The following is a 25,195-nucleotide window of genomic DNA, read 5'->3' as shown; positions in this document are numbered from 1 at the left end:
TACTACAAAAGTGCAGTTTGTGAATACCAAAAAGTAATAAACTTACTGAAAAGTATAATCTTACTTAAAGTGCAGTTTGTGAATCAGGCCCAAGATCTTTAGAATAGAAGTACATGGATGCACAGGGACGATGTAAGAGGACAGGAAAGCTGTGGGTGTAGGGAAATTGTGGAAAGCACATGAATGGCATAGGAAGCACATACAAACCTTGGGACCAACAGGAACGTTCTAGGGGCCATATGGACATGGTGGACGCCACTGGGAAGCTGATGGAGGCAAAATGTGAGAGATATAGGGAATGCAGAGAGGCATAAGAAAGCCGTGGCCAGCACAGGGAAACAGTGGGAGGCAAAGAAATACACCATTGGAAGCTCTGGGAAGTGGTTGGGGGACATAGTGAAGTAGTAAAACGCCAGAGAATGCTGCAGAAAGTCCACAGAAGCTGAGCAAAGTCTCTGTGAGGCTGTGAGATGAACAGGCAAAGATGTGACAAGCCCAGGGAAGCTGAGGGAACCACAGGGTGCATCGATGAAGCTGAGGGATCCTGTGGGACGGAGGATTTGGGTTGGATAAGGAAACTGGGAGAGGCACAGTCACTGTTGGTTAAGTAGGTGAACCTACGCAATACAAATAGCTAGAAAAGGTGTGAATCCAAATGCAGCAAAAAGAGAAGAGCGAAGCAATAACATAAGCGCGGAAATAACAAATCTAAAATGTATCCTGTGATAGCTATGAATGAGGTGAAACAGTGGTTCTTGCTGAAAAAGAAAAGGCTAAAGCAGCAACAGGTGAAGGGAATTAAGGTAATGTTGGTGCAGACGTTAAAGAGTTAGATGTGACATCAATACTATAAGTAGAGTAGGGTGGGGTAATGGGATGTGAAAAGTAGGGAGACAAGAAGTAGGGAAGAAAGGACTTTCCATTTGTAAGTGCTTGTAGTGGAGAGACAATAGGGAAACAGAGCCTATTTGCAATTGTTCATGAAAGAAACTGATAGTGTCTCACCAGCCTCTGAATCATCCTGTCCACCAGAAGCAGGCGCTGGTTTGCTGGAAGCTTCATTAAGTACATGGGTTGCAGAAGAAGCTGCTTTTTCAGGGCAAGCATGCTGTCCACTGGGAGTCTTTTAATTATGCTAATCCTATGAGAACCAAAAACACAAGTCTCATTTGTTAGCTCCATGTGGTGGCCTATTTCAGACACATGACAACTATAAATAAGTATCATGTGGAACACCCAGCTCAAGTTTGTTGTAAAGACAGTATATAACACAGAAGACAACACAAGTCTCCCTGAAGGTCCAATAGGAAACATTCAACAAAACATCCCCTCATGGCACAGGAGGTCTGAGCACAATTCAGTCAACTGCATGTGAGCTAAAAGAAACACCGAAAATGGGAACATGTAGAACAGGAGACTAGAACTAAAAAATACTATAAATTCCCACCATCTCTCCTTACAACCTATACCTTCTCAGGGCCATACAAATTAAGCTGATAGTCTCAAAATGGACAACCACGTAGAGTAACCAGCTAAATGAATTGTGATCATTAGAAATACCATAATGATACTTTCAGAACTGCTAAAAGATGGTAGCTTACGAAACTCATAATCTGTGAACCTTCCACTTACAAATCATCCACCACACTGCTAAGAACTCAACAAATACACTATCGTGGTCATCACACATGACAAGGAAACATTTCCCACATAGCATCAAGACAAAGACAACATCCTGCCAGCCACACACCCTACACGGTGTAGCATGCCACCCATGTAGGTAAATATTTCAGTGCTGCATATAGGGATAGTAAGTGCTATATAACTGTTACAATACAATACAGTACTATACAACAAGAATATCACAAAGACACCACAACACAAAAAGACTGTGTCAAGACATCACAATGACATGCACTCTGGCATCAGGGACACCTGACAAAAAATGTTCCCTATAAAAGCATCACAAGGAGCATAAGGTATCACATGTGCCACTTAGGTATAGAATATCTATTTACATGGATTACAAGCAACAAGGAATGCTTGCTATAAAGGTATTACAAGATGCAAACTAAAAGTCAAGCGTCCTATAAAGGTATTACTAGGGGAACACTCCAGCAAAAAGGGTCATGACCTAATACACACCTTCTGTAAGGGACCCATTTGAGACCATATCACATGCATTACACGAAGCCACCACACTAATCCAAAACCAAAGCACCATATGAAAGCATGCTACTGCATAATCTATCACCTAAGTTTAACAAAACAGAGCATATCATGGCCTCTACCCTTCACCCCTCTAGAATACATTCACACTCTTTTCCTCTTCCTCAATCAATTTAAAATGGAAATCCCTTTTTTTCCCCTGCCTCTCTTATCTCCACTTTTCCATCTCCCACTATTTTCCAAATCCCTGACTCGCGGTGTGACCTTTGACTCATTAACTTCCTGCAGCTACATTGCCTCCATTTCCTGCACTTGTAGACGCTTTTGCTTTTTCATTTCTGCCATGAAACCTGTGTGACCGCATTACCAATTATTAAATGAACTGTTCTTTTTTTATTTCCCATGTAGATTACCGCGTCTCTCTTCTCTTTCGTCTCTCGATGGAATTGCCCCCCCTTATAGCTATTTATAATGCTGCAGTCCACCTACTTAACATTCCTGTGCTTAGGACATTGTAAAGACTATGGGACCGACTACCAAATTTAGAGAGGTCTGCTGGTCCCACTGACATCACCCTACATGTACCACTGTCAATTTAGGAAACTTTTGACGGGGGGTACAGTCAACCATCAAAACCAATGGTCAAAGTTTTCAAAACCTTTTCGGTATTCAAAGACAAATTCCCAAAGTGGGAGTTTGTTTTTGAAAAAAACGAACAACTAATGACCCCCACAGATGGAGCTTTCTCTCAGGGTGTAGGGGTCATTCTTATTTTTCCCCGGTCTCTTACTGCCAGGTTTTTCTTTGCAGTGACAGAAAGGAAAGAATGGGTATTAAACCATCCACCCTAAATACAGTGGACAATGTAATGCCCTAACTCTGATACCCCTACTCTATTGGGCCTTCGGAGGAAGTTATCCATCCACAGGGCCAATGGGGGCTACGTCGATGGAATATTTACAGCGTCTTACATCAAAGACAACTTTGCACAACAAACAGATTCACAAGAGGAAAAACCAACCTCCTTCTTGAAAATCCTAAATGAAGGAAATGTCCAATGGCCAACAAAGCCTTCTCCTGCCTCACCCCTAGACTTTGGAACTCCATCCTTGATGTCCTCAGAATGTACTCCTCTTTTCTTCAAAAAGCATTTTCCTGTATAATTTTCCATCTCTTCAGATCAACTCTCTGCCTGCCATGCTCTGTACTAATCCTACTTTCCCGTCCTTTCCTTAATCTCTTGTTAACTTCTTCATGTCGTTTGTGCCTCCAACACGTTCTATGTAAAGCGTGCCGCTCTCCTTTCAGTTAGGTCTATGCTATATAAAAACCTAAAAAAAAAAATGAAACATAATATCCTTGTTCCCTTAGACAAATGATCTGCACTTTCTACTCCCTATTTTCAAAGCCATGTACCCTATACAAAAAGCTCAGTCGGGACAGTCAAGACAAAATCTAAAAAAAAAAAAACTCACGGCACTTGCACAGCAATCTGCGCCCCTATGTTCTCCAGCAGGTTTGGGGTGAGGATGAAATTATTCAGTTCTTCCACTATACACGTTTTCTACCAAAAAAAAATCAGAAGACAACAATTTGAATATGCCAGTATTTAATGAAGAGCCTCTTCCTTATAGTTGGCAATGGGCAAGTGCACTGGTATCATTGTCTTGCAACATCAGCTTCAGTAACATTTCCTTGTGAGCATTATGTCCTATGACACAAGATACCTCTTTGAAATCACTGCCTTTGATATCAAATGCTTCTGGGAGTAACAGTTTATGAGATACAACCTGATTATTCTACACAAATGATGAACAATGGCAGGAAGAAGTTTATAAAACACAGAATGAGGATAAGAAATAGATTACCAAGTACGTGTCCAGCTCGACGGGCAAATTCCGGAAGAAGGTCAGGGTCTGCTCGATACTCTCATTGGTCAGCATAGTTCGGAGTGAGCTACAGTCGCTGCCAGCAGCCACAGTGCCTAGAGATCTAAAGATAGACAGAGATTAATCTTGCCTTATAAACTCCATAAATACCTGATGTCTATGTGATGGTCACCAAAACTGATGACCCCCTCCACATCTGTCACTTCTGAACTGAATACTTGGAAATAGAACTTTGGAGAATGTATGATGTTAGGGAAATTACACTTACTGGACAATCCCTGAGCAGTGAGAGCATTCAGGGTTGATGACTACTGAATATTAGATAAGGGATGATGACTTACTGCAATGGTGAAAACTGAATGTTCCTCCTTGAGTAGTCATGTTTTACTGAATTAATCCATGCTGGATGTTCTGTACACCAGTGATGACTAACTGAAATTATACCTGCTCGATATTTCTTAAGGGGTGAAGACTTGTACACATAGTGCCTGTGAGAGGCTGGCCTGGTATACGATGACCACTAATGTAAGTGTATTTTAAGAAAACAGTAGTTCATGCAGGGCCGAATCGGTCCCAAAAGAAGCAAGAGCAGTTGAGTTTAAAGCAGTGTTAATCAGTATACCTGTAACAAGAGGCATATATAGTAGGGCTAGGCGTAGTTCGCGAAGTAGTGCTACGCATAGCTACGCGAAGTGCACTTTGCACTACGCGAACTACGCGTAGCACTACGCGAACTGCGTAGTACCCTGTTCGCACGGTGAGAGATGCCAATTTCAATGATTGCACAGTGCGGAGAAGCATCCGGCACTGTGCAATCATTGAAAATGGCATCTTGCACAGTGCGAGCTGTAGTTTTTTGCCGCTTGAGGAGATTTTTACTCGAGCGTCAGCTTTCTCAACGCGGACTGGTAGTTTCTCATCGCGAGCGGTCGCGAGCATACATGACCACTTGCAATGAGAAACCAGACCTACCCGCGTTGAGAATCTAGCAGGGAGGTTTATTTTCCACGCTCGCGATGGCCAACTTGATGTTGCTGATCGCGAACGAGGAAAAAGTCTCGACAGGATGTCATTTTGCTTGCTCGCAGTCACCAACCTGACGTTGAGGACCGCGAGCAAGCAAAAAATTAGCGCTGCACTACGCCACCCGTGTTCGCACTGTGCCACGTGCAGTTCGTGTAGTGTGAAGTTGCGCAAACTTCGCAAACTACGCGAGCGTAGAGTTGTGCTTTGCCCAGGCCTAATATATAGGCAATTAATTCTGGATGGAGCAATAGTAGGCAGTTATTTGAATGTAGGCAGGGACACAGATGGGCTTTTGCATCATGCATTATTTATTTATAAATGATATTGCAACGTATTTTCTGAAATTACAGTTCAAGTGCTCACTAGAAGTTGACAGCAAGCGTGATGTGACGAGTGAAAGTGACATTTGAAATATATACATTGCATTGAAAACAAAGTCAGAAGCTCCGGAGTGTAATTTAAACAGTAAAAGGAGTTTCTTGTTGTATAAGGGTCAACAACATTTCGATCTCACTAATTTGAGATCATCATCGGGACAAAAAGTTGTGAGCATGAATAATTGGGCAACCAAAAGGAAGCCAATACTCCCTAATGATTTGGGCCGATTAAAAAGGGTCGTGTAGATGAGGACAGACCAGCAGGAGGTTTATGTGTTTTGTATTAAGTCCTAATTATTTGAGGAGATGCGGGCACGTAATTCAAATAGACGGCCGCAGCAAGGGTAACAATCCACGAGAGGAAGGCAGTCACCGCGTAGTCGGTGTTGCCATATTCAACTTAGCAATGCAGACCACGTGTTTCGGTCGATGCAGTTTGCGATGGGCAGCCTCTCCGTCTCGATTACTCAGTCGAGTGAATGTTGTGCCACTCTGCACCAGTCCAGACAACCCTTATGGTGATTTAAGAGGTCTTGTACAACCTAAGCTCTCCAAGTGGTAGCTGTGTAGAGCAGCCTTCAGGCTTAGTCCAGAAGGAGTGTAAAGCAGCTTGTTTTACCGGAATGCAATCTTATATGAATAGATTAAGTGAAAAAGAACCACCAATGTATTAACAAAAATAGGTATTTATTATCTAACACTCAATTTGTGCAAAAATCTCCAACCCGGAGCTATATACAATGCACACAATACTTTGCATAGAAATCAAGTAAATAGCACAGAAAACACAGTGGTCCCAGGGGGGGACCAAACCATATATTAAAAAAGTGGTATAAGAACCACAACTCATGTCAAGACAATGTTGAGAGGATGTAGAAGTGCTGGAGGTCCAAGGGACCACCCAAGGTGAGAGACTAGGAGCCCCACGGAGATCGTGTACATTGTAGGAACACAACCGTGTTCTCCGTACAAATCAACGTGTAAGTCGCCGTTACTATTTTAAAGATTAAGGACCCTTCCCAGTGGACCCTGGAGAAACCCCGTGGAAGACAGAAGATTGGAGAGCCTGCCCACCTGTAGATACCCTAGTACCCATGGTACCTACACAAGGGAAGCCGGGTGCATAGGTGTGAAGTGGTGTTGGAAATTGCCATCAAACCCAATGGAGGGCTTCAGGAAAGTGCCGCTGCTGAAGTAGGAGGAAGTGTCTGGTGGAATCTGAATGTGGATTCAAGTTCAAGAGTACCTGCAAGCAGAGGGGACAGAGTCTATGTCACTCAGGAGTGACCCGGAGACCTGGAAGACGAATGGCCACTAATGTCGGGAGTTGCAGGAGAGTTGATGGTGACCTTGACTCTGCAGCTGTGAGGACCAGGCAATGCTGAGGAAGACCAGGGGCCATGCAAAAGCTGTCCCACGTTGGATGTCGAGAGTTGAGGGGTCGGTGTCTGTCAGAAGCACCAACAAGCCTTGGCAACAGCAAACAATGTAGAAGTCGAAGAAGTTGCAATGTCAGGACCAGCAAGGTCCAGGGGACTCACCACAAGCATGTAAGTCAGGGCCGGCCCACAGCAATCAGAGGAGCCTAAAAGAAACAAAGGTGATCCTCAACAGGACCCACAGGCCAGAGGCACTGGAGTCGCAAGAGGACCTCGAGCAGCTCACCCAAAGATGCAGGCCACGGTGCAAAATATGCGGTGTGGATGAATATTCTGGTCACTGGAGATGCTTGAGGTTGGGGCTACTTGGAGCCAGAAGATCTTGGGGGAAGGAAGCCAACAAGCCTTTGCAACAGCAAGTCGACACAGTGCACAGGGGTTCCGTTCCTGCAGCTCCCACGAGGGATACTGGCCTCAAACCTGGTGAGAGCGCAGGGCAGGCCTCAAGAGCTGCAGAGAACCACCACCCTTCTGGAGTCCATAGGAGCTCAGGATCAGCACCGGTCAGCCTTGTTGCGGTGCCTGCAGATGCAGGGAAGTGACTTCTTCACTTCATGGAAGATTCCTTCAGGTGTCTTGGATGCCACAGGCCGTGGGAGGTTCCTGTATGGTGCACAGGCACAGACGATGCTGCAGACTGAAAGGGGGATGAAATTGAGCCAAAACGAAGTCCAGAGTGCCCAGACGGTAGAAGTTGAAGTGGTATCTGAATTGAATCATGTCGTCCGACGAATCTAGGGACCTACACCGAGGTAAGCCCTTAAGTACCCCAAGGAAAGGGTTGCGATGATTCAGGGAACTCTCATAGGGGAGGGTTTGGACAGTGGGGACTATACTCCCATGTCCTTTGTCCAGTTTCGTGCCAGAGCGGGAGCCAATGGCTCCCAGAGCTGGTTTGAACTGGACTATGCAAGGAGGCACGAAATGTGCCCTTCATGCAGACTAAGTGCTGCTGGCAAGCACACCCACCCGGGCCGAATACACTCAATCCTGTCTGGGAGGTGATCACACCTCCCTGTGACAGGATACCTATTGTTCTGCCTTACCTTGCTTGAGTTTGACCCAGCAGCAGGAGGGCAGAATCATTTCTCTGGTCGGCAGCAGCCATGTTGTGCTGCCTGGGTCTAGAAGACTGGTACCGGGAGCACTAAGAGCCTAAAGGAGGGGGCTCTTCCAGTGCGGGAGTATGATTCCACTATGTTTGATAACAAACATGATAGGATTCGTTGCAGCCAACTTTGAGATGGTCATCACGTAATAACGCAGTGCCCCTCTATATGGTACATGGCTTCTTCACTTACAACCTGGGAGAATGGACTCTGTATGCTGTAGGGGTGCCCTGCTCATGCACGGGCACCCTCACGCTTAGAACCAAGCACCCTGCCTTCAGTATTGATAAGGACTGCTATATGGGTGACTTATAGGTTTTAAGTGCAGTGACCCGAGATATAGGAAACCTATATCTTTTGAAAGTGGTGCTAGCAACCAGCTTACACAGGCTGCAATGGCAGGACTGTAGTTGTATTTTGAATGGTCTCCCATGGGTGGCATAATGCATTCTTCAACCCATGTGGGACCTCTTGGGTACGTATGCCCTGGGTACCTTAGTACCATATACTAGGGACTGATAAGGGTGCCCCAGTATCCATTCTGGTATGTACCTACGTACTGACCACAACAATTTAAGGGATAAAGCAGAGAGACTGGGGTACTAATTAGCAGGATCCCAGTCAAACTAGTCAGAAACAGTACTACATCAAACAACAAGCATTTACAATGCAATAGGTCTCGCATCATTAACGTTTGAGCTATTAGCATTGTAAATGACAATGCCTTTTATTTATTTGTTTTTAAAACCTGCAATCGGTGCATAGACACGCACTTTGAACGTATAGTCCTTATTTACGATGAGTAAGGCTGATAGTAAAAGAGACTGCCAGCCTTGCTTCTTATAAGCATGGACTATAAGTGCAAAGTGCTTGTTTATGCACTGATGCAAATGAATAAAAGACATTGTCATTTACAATGCCAATAACTCAAACTTTAACAATGCGTGACCTATGGCATTGCAAATGCTTGTTTTTATTGGAGGGGGAGGGATATGTTGAACGACATCTATATTTGATAAACGCACACTTTTACTAATCCCCTACTGAAAGTGCAGCCTTAAACTGTAATAGATCCAATTGCAAACAAGGGCAGTAATGTTAAGGCAGTTTTTTGTCTTTTTTAAATAAAAACATTACAATGAAGAAGAGGGGGATTTCCCGAGATCTGAATCATGAGTTAACTGTTTTGCTGTACTCGCTATAAAGTGTCATTCAAAATGTCACATGTAATATATTGAAATGTCACACAATCATGCTAAAAACATTAAAATGTCACACATAGGCAAACTGAGAACTTGGCTGTTATGGTGGTGTGAGGCACGGGTGCACGAGCCATGCGTTATCCAGGCTCGTCGCAAGTGAAGCCGTGCAAGTAGCAGTGCCACCGTGGCACGACACGGGGGCATTGTTAAGGCCCGGAAGATCCTCGCCACAGCCGTTCAGTGTTTTTTAACTGCCCATGTCATGGCACAAACCAAGATCCGGGTCCGATTGAAATTAAACTTGTCTGTAGCCAAGCTTCAGCAGAACCCTTCTCGGAAATGCTCACAACTGCCTCCCCAAGGAATGCAAGTGTAGCGTGCCACTATGAGATATTTATACAATTTTGATAGGAAGTGAGGTGAGGGACGACGGGAGAGAGGGGGGAGCTGTCACTCCTCTAGAAAGCACCATGTTCCACTCTGCCTGTAACTTAGCAACTGAGCACCTCTCTGCATAAAAACTGGAGTACTGCAGGACCTTCCTGAGATCAGGAGACCACAGTGCACTAAGTGTCGGAGGGGCTGGGGCGGAAAGCACTGGGCGACGGACCCTGACACAGCCTCTATCCTGCCTCTACTAACGGGAACTACTGGTTCCCATTCACAGAAGGAAGCAGGGCCGCGCGCGACTGTCACGTGACTTGGGAGCGCGCCCGCGGAGGGGAGACAGCAGCAGCCTGAGAAGGGCTGCGCGCAAGCCGGGGGATAGGGTGATTGGGGTCTGCACGAGCCGGGATATCGGCGATACTCCCGTTGCTAATATGCCCCTGAAGGTTTAATTTACAGAGGTGTATCTGTGAAGAGGCGTGCCTTACTAGTGCAGTACTCCTGTATTCCATGAGTAAAACACAGTACTAGTCCGGGGCACTGCATGAGTCGGGAGTACTCCTGAAGCTGCAAAAGTAGGTCACATCAAAATTGTTGATAATCACCTCCCTAGAATTCCATGACAATACTATTTTTACTACTGCAGCTATTACTGATACAGGCATTGGGAAGGTCAGGTGACGCTGTTGACAGACAACAGATGCTTATTTCTAACCAACTAAATGGCACTCATTTTATCAACCTCAGATGGATTAAAGGCAGAGTGGACCTGCTCCGGATTGGACCCTGTGCCTTTGGGAGGAAACACGGATCCTCGCAGTGGACACATCAGTGCACCGAGTCACCAAACTATTTCTTCACAGTTATAAGGTTATCACCATCAAATATAAATTCATAAGATCCCTGTGGGCTTCATGGTTATAAATAAAGTTGTTAGGGCGAGCAATGAGATAATGGGATGAGAAGGGAATTGAAGCTCGAGACTTGGAGCAAATACAACTTGATAGGATTTTTGAGATATATGTAGAGTAAAGTAGCCCTTGTGTTTAGATAATCTAGGCTATAAAGTGAAAAGTCTTGTTCACACCTTAACTCATGGGATTCCTACGTGTCTTTTTGATGCGTAATAATGTAGGTAAGGGAACTATAATTCTACATGTCCTTAAATATTAGACAATGATGGCATGAGGAATAACTCGTAATCACTTTTTGCTACAGAATTTACAGAATGCCTATCAACAGTGCCAGCTTTAGGAAGGTGCAACAGGTGCCATCGCACCAGGGGCCAAATTTGTTTGCATGACAGGCTGAGGAGAGATAAGCGCATCCTGCCGAGATCTTGGTGTGTGGTGCATTTTTCCGGTAAAAATAACAACAGCATGACGACTCTGGTGATTAGCATACTTGATAGAGAGATCTATTTGTCTCATGTCAATTTGGACTCCTACTAAAGACTGCAAGGAATAGCTGTAGGGAGCTGGGTGTTATCCGCACCTCACAGGTTCGAATACTGAATGACGCGTTTTTAGGTTGATAAAAGGAGTACCATGGATTCGGACAGTAGCGAGGCCTCTTAATTGCAAAACTGTGGTTGACGGCTACGTGGAAAGAAATTAATCTCATGAAATGTATTTATAGTATGTCTTTCAGCCTTGGATTAACAATGGATAAAAGTAACATTTTATATGTTAAAAAATTTTGAGGCCGGGGTAAACGGCATGAGGAAGTGAGAGTTTACAGATAAAACAGAAAGAAAAATGAATGTTTCAGAAAAAAGTAAGAGTGTTCAAGTTGGTGTGTGCAGCGTGTAAAATGACAGGAGAGTGCTTTGGCACAATAGGCAGAAACATGTGATGGTTTAAGTTCCCATAACTACCATCAAAGTCCGGTAGTAATTTCCTTGTATCTTTCGATAGAGACATGTCTAGATCCCCATTTCATATTTGCCAAAACACAATTCTGTATCCCTGGTGTTTTCATTTTAGCTAAGTAAATGAGAGAATTATTTCAACTGTACCGTCCAAATTGAGTAGATTTGTGCCTGGGTGTTCATACATTGCATATGCCTGGCTAAAAATCGTCCAGCTCCCACAAATAAGCATTGCGGCACCTGTGCCCCACATCCGGGCGGGGGAGGAGACAGAGGGGGGGGCTAGGAGCGCGAGGGCTGTTGGCGCATGCGCGGTTCCTGGATCTGCGGCTCGTGCACAGTGGCGGCGAGGCAGACTTTAGGGGGCTCTTGTAATTAAGACGGAGACGCTGCAGTATGCCGATGAAGACATCGTGGGGTAAGGGGGTGTGCGTGGCTGTGTGTGTGCGTGTGAGGCTGTGAGTGGGGTGGGTGGGGTGTGCCCGGTGAGCGGGTTGGGAGTGTGTGTGTGTGCGCGTTTGTGTGTATGTATGCCGGGGGGGTGCGCGCGCTTGCATGTGCCTGCGTGTGTTGTACCTGTGTGTGTGCCTGCCTGCGTGTATGTGTGGTGGGGGGGCCGCAGCATGTGTACATGTGCCTGTGTGGTGTGTGTTCAGGGGTGTGGGGGCTGGCTGCGTGCGCACGGGAATGTGAGGCACGAGAGGGGCACGGCGCCGTGCGCACGCACAAGGTCAAATCTGCGCTCGTGCACCTCTCGTGTCCACATTCCCAAATACGGCTGACAATAGGTCTTTCGCTGACGCTCGACCTAAAAAGTGGGGGTAACCATGCAAACGGACCCTACCTTCCTAGAGTGCCTGCTGGCTGTTCCCTAAGTAAGTTACTGAAATGATGCCAGTCAGATGTTTTATTGTGCAGGTACAATTTACTGAAATGATGCCTGATGAGTGTTCTATTGTGCAGTGATGACTTACTGAAATGATGCCTGCTGCATCTTATCTCTCATCCGCGACTTAACAGCTTCCCGGTACAGAAGTTTTGTCTATAAAAGGGAACAAAATGAAGCCATTTTAGAAACAGAGACAAAGGTTCTCCCCGAGATGCACCTCTCGAATCCCCTCGTATGATCCCCTGGCTGAGGTTAAATCAAGGTCATGCCCAAATATACTTTTTACAGGAAAAATTGGATACACTTCGAATTTGTTGGTGTTGTCAGTAAGGATTCACATCTAGCAAATGTGCTGGGTGATTCTGCTTACCACAAACCTTAGAGCTCAACATGCAAGAATTCTCTCTTGCTGTTATACATTTAATATATGTAAATGTAAAGCAAAATAAATTACACCTTTGAAGGTTCTCAGGTTTAAAGCCTCTTTTCACATGATCAACTTTGCAGCTATGCGGTTATAGTGGCAAAACGGAATAGTGGCAGGGGGTGGGCGGGGGCATCCAGACCACCGGATATTAGAGACTGAGAAGATGATATAGACTGGTGCTCAGGGGCCGAGAAGGTAACTTATGCAGCCAGAGGGTGCCCAGTGCCCACAAAAATGGGACAAAATATGGGGGCGGTGGAATACGGACAGAGGAATTTAAAATACTATGTACGTTACAAGGGACTGTTAAGGCGGGCATAGAATGTATATGAAGATAAGGAGTGCTGTCTCTCAGGGGAACGACAACAACAGCTGATGCAGGGTTGTGAAAATATGTACTGAGAGTTATCATCTACTCCAAGGTATTTGACAACTCTGACTTTGAGTTCGGGTAGTTGCATTGAGGACTAAGGATTATGGACCCAATTGATTAACATTTGGACTGGGAGTATGAACATATTGATTACTAGTCATTTGTTGTGACTTGAATTAGAGATCGTGTGGCTACTTATAACTTGCCCCAGGTATATGGGTATTTGTGTAGTCGTATATTGAAGAGCCTAACAAGTCTCTAAGTTTGATTATTCTCCGTGATAGGCTCAGTTCACTACCACCTACTGTCATCATGTCTCCAAGGGGGAGTCGTAGTAGAACAGCAGCTGCTGGGGGCAGCTCCAAAACTGGCCCTATTGATAACTTTATCATCAAGGCCAATGATGCTATAAACCAGGGTATATCTCTTCTTGAACGTAGGGTTTCACAAGATCTTGCCCACGCCAAACGTTCGTCCCTGGGACTTATTGCCTCTGCTACTACACCTGTCCAGGTCTTGCCTGCCAATATTAGACCCTTATTACACGCGTGTGTCGATATACACACCATCCCTAATGAGGTAAATCTATCCGCCTCTATTCCCCTGATAGACTCTGACACCGACACAGATATTAGCATGGATTTAGAGAAGACCCCGGATTTACATATGACCCCCACCCTCGAAATTATATCAGCAGAAAACACGAGGGAATTAAGGGGCAGACGTGAGGGCGCCATTCAAAAATTACAACAAAAACAACACGCACTTAAGCCTCAACCCTCAAAGGTCAGTAAACAAAACCAAACTGGGAGCGATGTAAATTCTAAATCCAACCCTAACACAAGCAGGGCTAAGGAGAATACTACGGGTGACGAGGATGAAGAAAGAGAGGAGGAGCAGCAGGGTGGGATAGAAGTAAAGGATGGTAAAACAAATGACAACACTGCAGCAGTAACTGACTTTATGTTGGCAAAATTGGGTGAACTTCTCAGCATCTATCTATCCCCCATTGAAAGCAGGCTCACCCGGATAGAAAAGCAAATAGCTGAACTAATTATTCCTATCAAGAGCCTATCCACAATAAATGCTGTAAATGATATAACTAAATCTACTTCCACCAAAACAGTGGGTCCCGTACTTAACACCTCTCAAGCATTAACTACAAACATAGTTATTACACCTAAACCACCCCCAGTTCCCCCGAAGGGGATAAGTGTTAGCCAACCAATAGCTAATTGTAACAATGCAGCCTCAGTCATAAGGAAGGATCAGAATACCAAACAGACTAGTGTGCCTATGGCGGGCCACCTTTCGAACCTCGTAAATGCCTCCACCTTGGTCCAACCGTTGCGAAAAACAACTAGACATGCTCCCTCCCGTATCAACCTTACGCCAGAATGCGGGGCTTATGTCCTTGTTCTAGTTAATGTTTCTAAATTAAGGAAGGACCAAGAGGAAACTCCTATATCCCTTAAAAACAAAACCTTACATTGGTTAATTGCAAACTGCAATTTTCCCATAGAGGGTGCAAGGGAGATTATTAATACCCAGAGAATGGGTTGGATAGGCCCACTTAGAAAAAAGTTTGAGGGTGATTGTGTTACAATTAATTTTAAGAACCCACAATGGGCAGAGAAAACCCTAGCAAGTGCCCCATTACCCTCAACACATGAATTCAACACCACACTCCTTCCACTAGGCTATTTTTACAGACACCTGATACCCCCAAAACAAGTTATGATGAACCATCCCATCACCACTCATCAAGATTTGAATTTTGGTGCGAGGATCAAATCACCGCTCTTTTTACAAAATCAGGATTCTGGCCACTTGAATGGCCACAATTGGCGGAACCAGATCCCAATGTCAGTACCCCTTTCCCATTCCCCGCATCATTTTCAATTCTCAAACATGCACCAATATAACTATAGAGATATGTCTTATCCTGCTCTTGACCATCATCAGTTCCAGCCGATAACTGAAGTAAGGTCAATATTCAACATTCCCACACATAATCGATTTGAATATTTCTCTAATTTAGATGAACAGGATTGACTGGTTATAATGCCTAACATGGATATTCCTAGCCAAGCCACAGTTAGTATACAAGAGGGACACCCAGTATCAGCCACAGACCATCAGGTTTTGAATGGCACATTGGAAATTATGGAATCGGTGCCTGCTAATTGTAATCTCCCTGTTGCTGTTAACACGACTCTTGAGGAAGCAGGGAGTGCTGGGGTAAGGCCAGGCAAATGTCGTAATATCCATGAATTATCAATCCTAAATTGGAATGTTGCAGGACTGGAATCTAAGTTACTGGACCCTGCATGGATTGAGATAATTAATGATGCGGATATTCTTATGTTTCAAGAAACATGGGCAGTTGGCAATTTGTATATTGAGGGCTATCACTGTTTCAGCCTGACTTCACCCAAACCGAGTTTTGGCCGAGGAGTGGGTGGCCTATTTGTTGGGATTAAGATCCTTGCAGGCGGCACAATTAGAAACCTGCAGAATGATGGTCCTGTTAATCCCAATATCCAGTTTCTTGAATATAAGTTGAAGTCAAAGACCACAGTTTATTTAATCAATTTTTACAATAATGATTTTTATAATGTACCGAATAAGAACTTTATGGCACTATCCAAGGTTTTAAGTAAATTGGAATGTTCCCTTTCAGTAGACAACAAATCAGGTATTTTAATAGGGGGTGTTTTCAATGCAAAATTAGCAGTGAGTGTTAGATCTGAAAATCAGATCTTTTCCGATCCAGCGGAACGCAGGGGTTCAGAATTGTCCAAATTACTCACTGAATTTGACCTAGCCGATGCTTTGAGAATAGGACATAATCCTGATTCCCCTTATGTTCCAACGTTTATTGGTAGGGACACTAGCTCCACCATTGATTATGTATTTACGTCACCACTGTTAACAGATTGTATAGTTAAAACTTCTGTGGTACAAACACCCCTTAGCGACCATAATCCATTGGTTGTAATTTTGGATCTTGCTCCAAGTCCGATTTTTGCGAATCTAAATGGTGCAAGGGACATTACTCCATCAATTGATGGCCTTCGTTTAAAATGGAGGGGAGTGGATTGCGGGGCTATTCTAGATAGCATACAAACGCTACATCCACATTTGATTGATTCTTGTTTGTTCCCAAGCGACAATCATGACCAACTAATTGCTGATTTTGAAGTTTTGTGCTCAACCATTAAAACTCTTTTGTCAGTTCCATTACCCAAGGAAGGCAAAGAGCCAAGGTGGTTTGATTCATCTTGCTCCTTGGCAAATAGAGAATTAAGAAAGGCTCTCTCTATAAATCCAAGGTGTAAAGCCACCGTTCAATTAGCTAGGAAAAATTACAAAGCTAAAATATCTGAACGGAAGTCTAATTTGCTTTCTGAACAATGGGACTCTCTGGTAATCAGCGCAAACTTGGGCGGCAGTGGCCCGTTTTGGTCAGCTGTTAGAAAAACGAGGGAAATGGGAAAGAAGCTCAACCAAATCAGTTGTAATATAACAAGCGCAGCTTGGGAGACCCATTTTTCCAGAATTTATGCTGCCCCCCCAGAGGAGCATTCTCCTCTTATTTTTGGTCAATTAGGTGGTTTACAAATTTTGGAACATGAAGTTAAATTAGCTATAAAAGAAAGTCTGGGAAATAAGGCGCCCGGACCCGATGGCCTGCCCATTGATATTATTAAATATGACGTTGATCTGTGGACACCCATATTTCTTAATATTTTCAACAGCCTCCCAAAAACAGGCATGCCGACCACATGGGCAACCAGCATTATTGTTCCAATCTATAAAAAGGGAGACAGGTCTGACCCTGCAAATTATCGCCCTATCTCCCTTTTGGATAACACGTTAAAAGTGTTGGGTCGCATAATATACCACAGAGTACTGGAATGGGCAATTGACACTGACTTTTTAGACCCTTGTCAGATGGGGTTCCGTAGTGGGGTAGGAACAGTGGAGCAATGCTTAAATTTAAAATTGATAATTGATAAATATAGTGTTGCCCGCTCCTCCCCCACCTATCTCGCGTTTATGGATCTCTCATCCGCTTTCGATCTTGTGAATAGATCGAAGCTTTGGTCTATCCTTTTAATCAATGGTCTTGATAATACCCTTGTAAGTTTCTTAGCCTATCTCCATACTGACCTGAAAGCACGGGTACGTATTGGGATGGGTGGAGAGGTATCAGGAGCCATTGATATAGGAAGGGGGGTGAGACAGGGGTGCGTTTTAGCACCCCTGCTGTTCATCATCTATATTATTGGCTTATCCACCTGCCTGAAAAAAGTCACTACAGATGTTCCAGTTATTTTAGGGAAACCACTTCCAGTGCTTTTATACGCAGACGACGCGGTGCTTATGGCCCGCACCCCTAATGCTCTTAGTCTGCTTGTAAACAGTTTTGTAAATTTTATGGGGGATTTGGACCTGAGGGTAAATTAAAAAAAATCTTTTATTATGTCCTGTGGCCCAGGCAAAAGGAAACTCAATACCATCCAGTTAGGCACAGATAAATTGGAATCTGTCCCTAAATTTCCTTATTTAGGGTTGGTTTTCGCTGCGAACGGCTCGTGGAGTGGGCATTTGGCCCACGCCACAAGCAAGTTCTCGAAAGCCAACAACTCTGTTTTGAGTCTCCCTCGCCCAAAGAGAATTGGTGCCACTAAGGCTATTTTAAAGATTTTTTTTTCACAACAAATTTTTTTTTTTCACAAGAGTTAAAGCAGAGCAAAAGTCGTGGTTCTCCACAATCAGGAGAGCGCCACCACACATTACAGCATAGTGTACATACATCATAATAAAACCAAGGAAAAGAAGAAGAAAACAAAGTATGGATCCCCCTCCCCTACCCCTGTCCCCCCCCACCAACTCCCATTGCCCAACTCCCCCACTACCCACCCCTTATCCCACCCTAACCCTATGCACGTGCTGTAGACACAAAATAACATCGGTCGTAAGGCATGACATAGCAAGGAGGCACTCAGGTACCACCGCCTATAACTCTTCCTCGTGCACCTCCGGGGGATCAAGGAGCAGTCCCCTGTATTCCGCCCATCTCTTCCAGATCTTAAAATGCTTATTGGGGCAGCCCCTCGCCTCAAACACAGGTCGTTCCAATCCCATATAAAAATCCAAACCAGCCTTCCATGCACACAGGGGGGGGGCCCGGACACTCTTCCACGCTCTGGCTAGATCTCTTTTGGCCACTATTAAGCCCAGCAGTAATAAGTGGCGCTTGTAGATGTTACCACCCACGCCCTCGAGTATATGGAGTAAACCCAACCGGTGGGTGCGCGGGAGGTCCCACCCCAAGACCTCAGACAAGCAATTCCATACGCCCCTCCAGAATCCAATCAATCTAGGGCATGACCACACCGTATGCAGCAATGTACCCACAGCCGCGCCACACCGCAGACATTCCGACGAGCCAATCAGACCAGCCCTCCAGAGCCTTTCTCGTGTATAATAAGCCCTATGAAGGTACTTGAATTGGATGAGGCGAAGCCGCATCGCTATCGCGGTTCCGCGCGGGGACTCTAGGGCCTCCCTCCAGTCATCTTCATCCAGGGGGCCTATGTCAGCCTCCCAAGCTGCCTTCAAAGGCAGTAAGGTAGAAGAGCAGTGGGTCACCATCGTCTGATAAATGCGAGAGATCTTCTTGTCCCCAAGGTCCCCCATGAATACCTTAGCTTCAATGGGGCTAAACTCAGGGAGCGAGTCGAGGTTCGCGACACTGGGCGTGAGTGCGTGCCGGAATTGCAAATAGCGAAAAAACTGGGTCTGGGGCATACTGAACTCAGCGCTAAGATCCTGGAAGGACTTAAGAGTAGTCCCGGACATGACCTGTCCCAACGTCGATATCCCAACTGCGTCCCAGCCATCGAATCCCGGAAGGGTCATCAGACTGGGGAGTTGTCCATTATGCCACAGCGGTGTCTCAGCGGTTAGCCTACCCCACCAACCCATGCGGCGTAACGCCTGCCGCCACACAGCGAAGACTACCCTCGAGACGCATGGCAGTGCCCGCCGCAGCCGGGCCGAGTATAGCACCGTGTGCAATGTACGGTCACCCATCAAGGAGCGCTCCAGGGCGTACGCCGGGTCCCCTCTGTCGCCATACCACCACTCATTGAGTACTAGCAGCTGCGAGGCCTGATAATATGACAACAGATCTGGGGTGGCCAAACCTCCACAATACGTGGAGAGGAAGCACGTCTTCAAGGCCACTCTGGCTGCGCCCCCGGCCCACAGGAAGCGACCTAGGGCAGAATTAACCTGTCGAAACCACTGGGGAGGGATGGGGTGGGGGTAGTTCTGTAATTGGTACAATAGACGGGGAAGAGCCACCATCTTGAATATTGCCGATTTGCCAAAAATGGTTAAGGGCATCCGAGACCAAGTTTTAACATCCTCCTGAACCTTAACCCACACAGGCACGATATTACGCTCCCACGTAACACTGGCGGATTCTGAAAGGAACACCCCTAAATATTGCAGACCGTCGGTCGCCCGCCGTAAGCCCGACGCCCAGAGGCCCACCTCCACCTCGCCTCCCAGCACCCAGAGGGTAGACTTGCCTAAGCTCAAGCTAAGACCCGAGACCTCACCAAAAATTCTCATTATTTCTAACACTCGGGGCCCAGAGCGGTCCAAGTCAGTAATAAAGAAGAGGACGTCATCCGCATACAAGGCAATCCTATCCACAAGGGTTTCAGACCATACAAAGCCCCGGAGCTGTGCGTCTATGCGAACCCAAGACGCTAGGGGCTCCATAGCCAGCGCAAACAAGTACGGGGACAACGGGCACCCCTGACGGGTCCCCCGTCCGATGGAAAATACCTCCGATGTGGCCCCAGCAACCCTAACAGACGCCGTGACATCTGTATACAGCAGCGAGATGTACGATAGGAGCACAGGACCCAGGTTGAGACGAGACAGGAGCGCGAAAAGGTACGTCCAGCTGACGGAATCAAACGCCTTATGGATGTCTGCTAATAACAAAGCCGCCTCCTCTCCCAGAACCCCCATCGCGTCCACCGCCGCCTGCGCTCGCCGGATATTGTGCCGCGTCGCCCGATGTGGCATAAAGCCTGCTTGGTCCGGGTGGACCAAATCCACCATATAGGGGAGTAGGCGGTTCGCCAACGCCTTTGCTAGAATCTTGGCTTCTATATTCAATAACGAAATGGGGCGATACGAGTCATGTCTGTCTGGAGGCTTGCCAGGTTTTTGAAAAACCACGATTTCGGCATGGCACCAGTCAGGTGGCAATCTGCCCCGCTCCCGTGCCGCCTCCAGAGTAGACCGGTAATGGGTCCCAAGGAGAAGCTGGAATTTCTTAAAGAATTCACATGGGTAGCCGTTCGGGCCTGGAGCTTTACCAACATTAAGTTGGCCCAGCGCCTCCCCAAGCTCCTCCGCCGTAAGCGGAGCATCTAGGTCCCGTCTGGCTTCATCAGACACCGCCCGAGGGGGCAAGTCGTCAATGAATTTAGCCACATCTTCAGCGCTTAGACTATCGTTTGGGGCATACTGTGACCGAAAGTAATCGGCGAAACTCGCCGCAAGTTCGGCCGGCTCCGTAATCGTCACGCCGTCCTCGCCAATGAGGCCCGGCAGTGTAATCGGCTGGAGACGCCGCTGACACAACCTATGGAGCATGGCACTGGACTTGTCCCCCCACTGGTATACCCTGCTCCGCGTGGCCAGCCACGCCTGTTTAGCCTCATCCATCAAGAGAGTGGCATAGGACTGCTGCGCCTGGAGAAGCAGCCGTACCGCTACCTCGTCCCCTCCTCCCCGACTCCGCCGCTCCAGGTCCTCCACGAGTTTGGCAGCCGTAGTGGTCGACTCCCGATGTTTACGGCGGGCTTCAGCGCACCAAGCAATATCCACCCCCCTTATAGTAGGTTTCATGGCTTCCCAAGCTACCACAACGTCCATATCCTCCACCAGGTTGTCTCGCCAGTAATGTGCAACAGCTTCCCGCAGGTGTTGGACATAAGAGGGCTGTTGGAGATGCCACGCAGACATCCTCCACCTGAAAGGTTGCTTCTTCGTAAGCAGGTCGATCGTGACTGAAACAGGGGAGTGATCAGAGAGCCCCCTCGGAAGTATCGCAGCGCTACGTACCCTACTCAGACAGACGGCAGGCATAAACATATAATCCAGCCTCGAGAACGAGCCATGCACAGCAGAGACATAAGTGTATTCGCGCGCTGTCAGATGCAGATGTCGCCATACATCCACCCATCCTAATCCCTCAACCATGGCCTGCAACCGGGTAGGGGAACTTGAAGAAGGGCCAGCAAGAACTCCCTGCTTCCTCTGGCGGTCCACATGTACATCCATCACCTCATTCCAATCACCTCCAATCACCGCCAAGGACTCCGGAATGTCATCCCACACCGCAAACAGCTTCTCGGAAAGGGCCCACTGCAGAGGGGGGGGCATACACACTACCAAACACAACCGGTTCCATGCCCACCGTGCCCTTGATGAATATATAGCGACCTTGAGAATCCGCCCACTGCTTCTCATGAACGTATGCAACTCTACGATGTACCAGTATAGCAACACCCCGAGAGCCCCTGACAAAACCCGCATGAAAGACCTGATGATATCCGAATCTCTGCAAGCTGAGTACCTTAGAGCCCATCATGTGAGTTTCTTGGAGCAGGAGTACATCAGCAGCTTCCCTCTTACCCCACCGCAAAACTGCCCCCCTTTTAATTACATCCAGCATCCCCCTGACATTCCAAGTGATTATTCGTAGGGACTCCCGGGGGAGTCCGCGAGGCGAGTCAGCCATAGTCAATCGAGGTCCAACATGACGGCCCCCCATGCCATCGCCACCCACCGTGTAGTACTTCCAGGTCTTCAACAAACAGCACGTGCCTTCTCCCACCCCTCCCACCCCCGATCCCCCAAACAACTACAGGAACTACTCCAACACACCCTACTGTTTCAGTCATCACTATCCCAACATGGCCTACCCCCAACCCCTGCTCCCAACACCCCCCACCCCAATACCTCAGAGAACATAGAAGTATCTGTCGCGGCATGGGCCGCCCGAGCCCAAAACAGAGGGCCCAGGACCAACCATACCAATGGATCCCAACACCCCTTAAAGACCGCACTTCCCACCCTACCCCTAACCAACACCCACTGTGCATGGTAGTCGGAGGCCCTATCTAGGCACTCCCAGATCCCTATCTTCCACCATCATTACAAGTAAACCGTCCCCAAGAACAAGAACAAGCATCATGGACATCGCCCACCCTCCTCGGAACGGGTCCCAGCCACGGACCCTCCGGCCGCCCAAGCGCACCACAACGGCACAGTATCACCCTTGGGCTCACGAATTATCTTCGGAGAAGTCGGACACCCCAGTCTCAGTAGTACGAGTCACACTGGCTGAGGCGGATCTCTTCCTCGACCTGGACCTCCGCTGCCTGCCCGTACGGGGCGGTTGGCCCCTCCGCTCCTGTGACGAACCTCCAGGGGCATCAGGATTGAGACCCGGCTGGGCATGGGGCCTGATCTGCACAGACTCGTTAGTCCACCTGAAGACATCCTCGGGAGAGTCGAAGAAATGGGTTCGGGACTGATAAACAACCCGCAGGCGGGCCGGGTACAGCAGGGAGTATTGGATCTTCAATCCACGCAGTTTAGCCTTAGCATCCAAGAATGAGCGACGCTGCTGCTGCACTAACCTGGTATAGTCAGGGAAGATCATGATCTTTCGATTCTCATACACGATGGAGTCTCTGGCCCTCGCCTCACGCAGAATCACATCCCGATCATGATAGTTTAACAGTCTGGCGATAACAGCTCGGGGCCGTTCTCCCTCCGGTGGTCGCTGCGTTAACGCACGATGCGCACGTTCAATCACAAAGCAGGTGGAAAGCGCCCCCTCGGGGAGCCAGCTCTCCAGCCATCCGGTTAGAAACCGCTCCATATTGTCCTTTTCGCACCGTTCCGGAAAGCCAACAAAGCGGAGGTTGTTCCTTCGTGCGCGACCTTCCGCATCCTCCACTCGGGTCGCAAGAGCCTTCTGAACGTGCGCCATCGCGGTCATTTTGCGTTTCAATGATCCCACTTCATCTTCGACCACCGAGATCCTCGACTCCGTCTCAGTAATTCTCTCCACCGCGTTCCGTAGGTCCTGTCGCAGCAGGGTCACGTCTGCACCCATTGCCCCGATCTTTGCATCCAGCATGTCCCTGGACTGGGTAATTGCCGCCATGAGTGCCGCGTTGTCCGGTCCAGCTCCTCCACTCCCACCGGGAACCCCAGACCCTCCACTGGGTCCGGTAAATTTATCTATAGGCCCTTGCTTGGGCGGGCCGCCACCTCCCCTAGTCATAGCTGCGTGAAGGTGTAGAGTTCTGTATCAGGAGGCTCTACAGAGGAGAGGGGGGGAGGGGCTCCACCAAAGAGCGGATCTGTCCGTGGTCCCACGGCCCCCGAAGAGGAGGCGGCCCCCAGCCAAGGGTTACTGGAGCCGATCACCAGGCCGAGTCCCTCACTCCCCTGCCCCCAATGGTTTCGCGGGGCACACAGCGGGTCACTTTGGAGTCTCCGGTCCCACAGGACCCAGGGCGTCACGACCGCCACACCACCAGCCCCGCCAAGGATAGTCCAGGGGAGGTCGAACGTGGCCCACCCGCCGTCTTAGGCAGGGTCTGTACACCCAAACGTGGTAAGTCCAGCAGGTCACTGCAGCAGGCAGCTCAGCGGTGCCCCCCCCGACCAACCACCACCTCCACAGGCACGGGGGCACTCAGACACCTCCAGTGGTCCACGTCAGCTCCGCCAGCAGCCAGCACCGGGAGAGCACGAGAACCCAGGTCCCGGCTTACCGGCAAGGATGTAGGCCACTATTCTCCCCAGGTGCACTAGGTGTGTCCCAAAATTGCGCGACGCCGACCAGCGTCCAGCCGCTGCGCCCTGGAGTCGCCGCCACTCAGGGTCTGTCCGGCAGCCGAATGGTCTGCCGGCTCGGCCGAATCGCCCCCACCACTTCACTGCCGGCAAGGTCGGAGGTCCTGAAAATCGAGGGCCCGGTCCTGCAGCTCCGACGTAGGCCTCGTCTCACTGCTGCCCCTTCCACACGTCAAAGCGGGCACCCACCACAGCCAGAGGGCCCCTCCAGCAGCCTTTCCCTCCGCCCGGAAGAAGGATTCCGCCAGCCCCCGGGGGACGGACCAATGCAGGTCGGCACTTCGACTCCCCGGCCGGGGAGCGCAAAACTCGAGGTCCCGGCTTTACCCGGGGGACCAGGCCGCAGACTGCCGCCTCGGTTTCCTGCTCCACCAGCAGACCAGGAGCACCAAAGAACACACCGGGCGATACCTCCTGCCCACTGCACTGCTCGTCAGCTGTTTGGGGAACAAAACGGGTCTGGAAGCTCGGATTAATGGTCGGATAAAGAACGGGCCGGTGGGAGCTTCAGCAAGCTGCGTCCACCATTGTCGCCCGCGTAGCCACGCCCCTATTTTAAAGATTTTTAAATTACAGTGCTCACCTGTTGCCACGTATGGAGCAGAGGTATGGGGATCAGGAAACAGCCTCTGCATTCAAAGGGAGGAAAATCGCTTTTGCAGGAAAGTGTTGGGCGTACCGATCTCCTCACCCAATTTTATTTGTCACAATGAATTAAATCTTCCACACATAAGTGATTTTATTAGAGCAAGACCAGCACTTTTCTGGATTAGAATCTGGAGGAATGATGCTGCTGCTCTTACACAAAATATTATAAAAGATTGCTTAAGTTGTGTACACGGAATGAAGATTCCATGGCTCTCGGAAGTATCAAAATCACTCAATGAAGTTGACAGAGGTACTTTGTTTACCGATCCCACGACAATAGAATCAAAGGACAAAGTTGAGGTCAAACATGCACTATATGCACTTTATAATAGTGAAAGGCTAAGAAGCGAATCACAAAAATCAAGTGTTAGGAAATATATAGGAAACGGATTGTGTAGTCAAACTTTGCCGCC

General features: G+C 47.8%; 1 protein-coding gene across 1 annotated transcript in view; it reads right to left on the bottom strand.

The window, feature by feature from the left end:
• Window positions 1-23,436, bottom strand: part of LOC144824343 (stereocilin-like) — a 107,988-nt gene extending 84,552 nt beyond the window's left edge. Inside the window, exons 1-5 of the mRNA XM_078683460.1 lie at window positions 22,969-23,436; window positions 12,443-12,510; window positions 4,038-4,161; window positions 3,645-3,733; window positions 1,006-1,141 (exon numbers count right to left, since the gene is read on the bottom strand). Of these exons, the coding sequence (XP_078539586.1) occupies window positions 1,006-1,141; window positions 3,645-3,733; window positions 4,038-4,161; window positions 12,443-12,510; window positions 22,969-23,436 (885 nt within the window). The remainder of the gene's footprint in view (window positions 1-1,005; window positions 1,142-3,644; window positions 3,734-4,037; window positions 4,162-12,442; window positions 12,511-22,968) is intronic.
• Between the last annotated feature and the right edge of the window lie 1,759 nt (window positions 23,437-25,195).

This window comes from Lissotriton helveticus, chromosome 3_1 (genome assembly GCF_964261635.1).
Source record: "Lissotriton helveticus chromosome 3_1, aLisHel1.1, whole genome shotgun sequence".
Lineage (NCBI taxonomy): Eukaryota > Metazoa > Chordata > Amphibia > Caudata > Salamandridae > Lissotriton > Lissotriton helveticus.
This window is presented reverse-complemented; position numbering and strand designations above follow the sequence as displayed.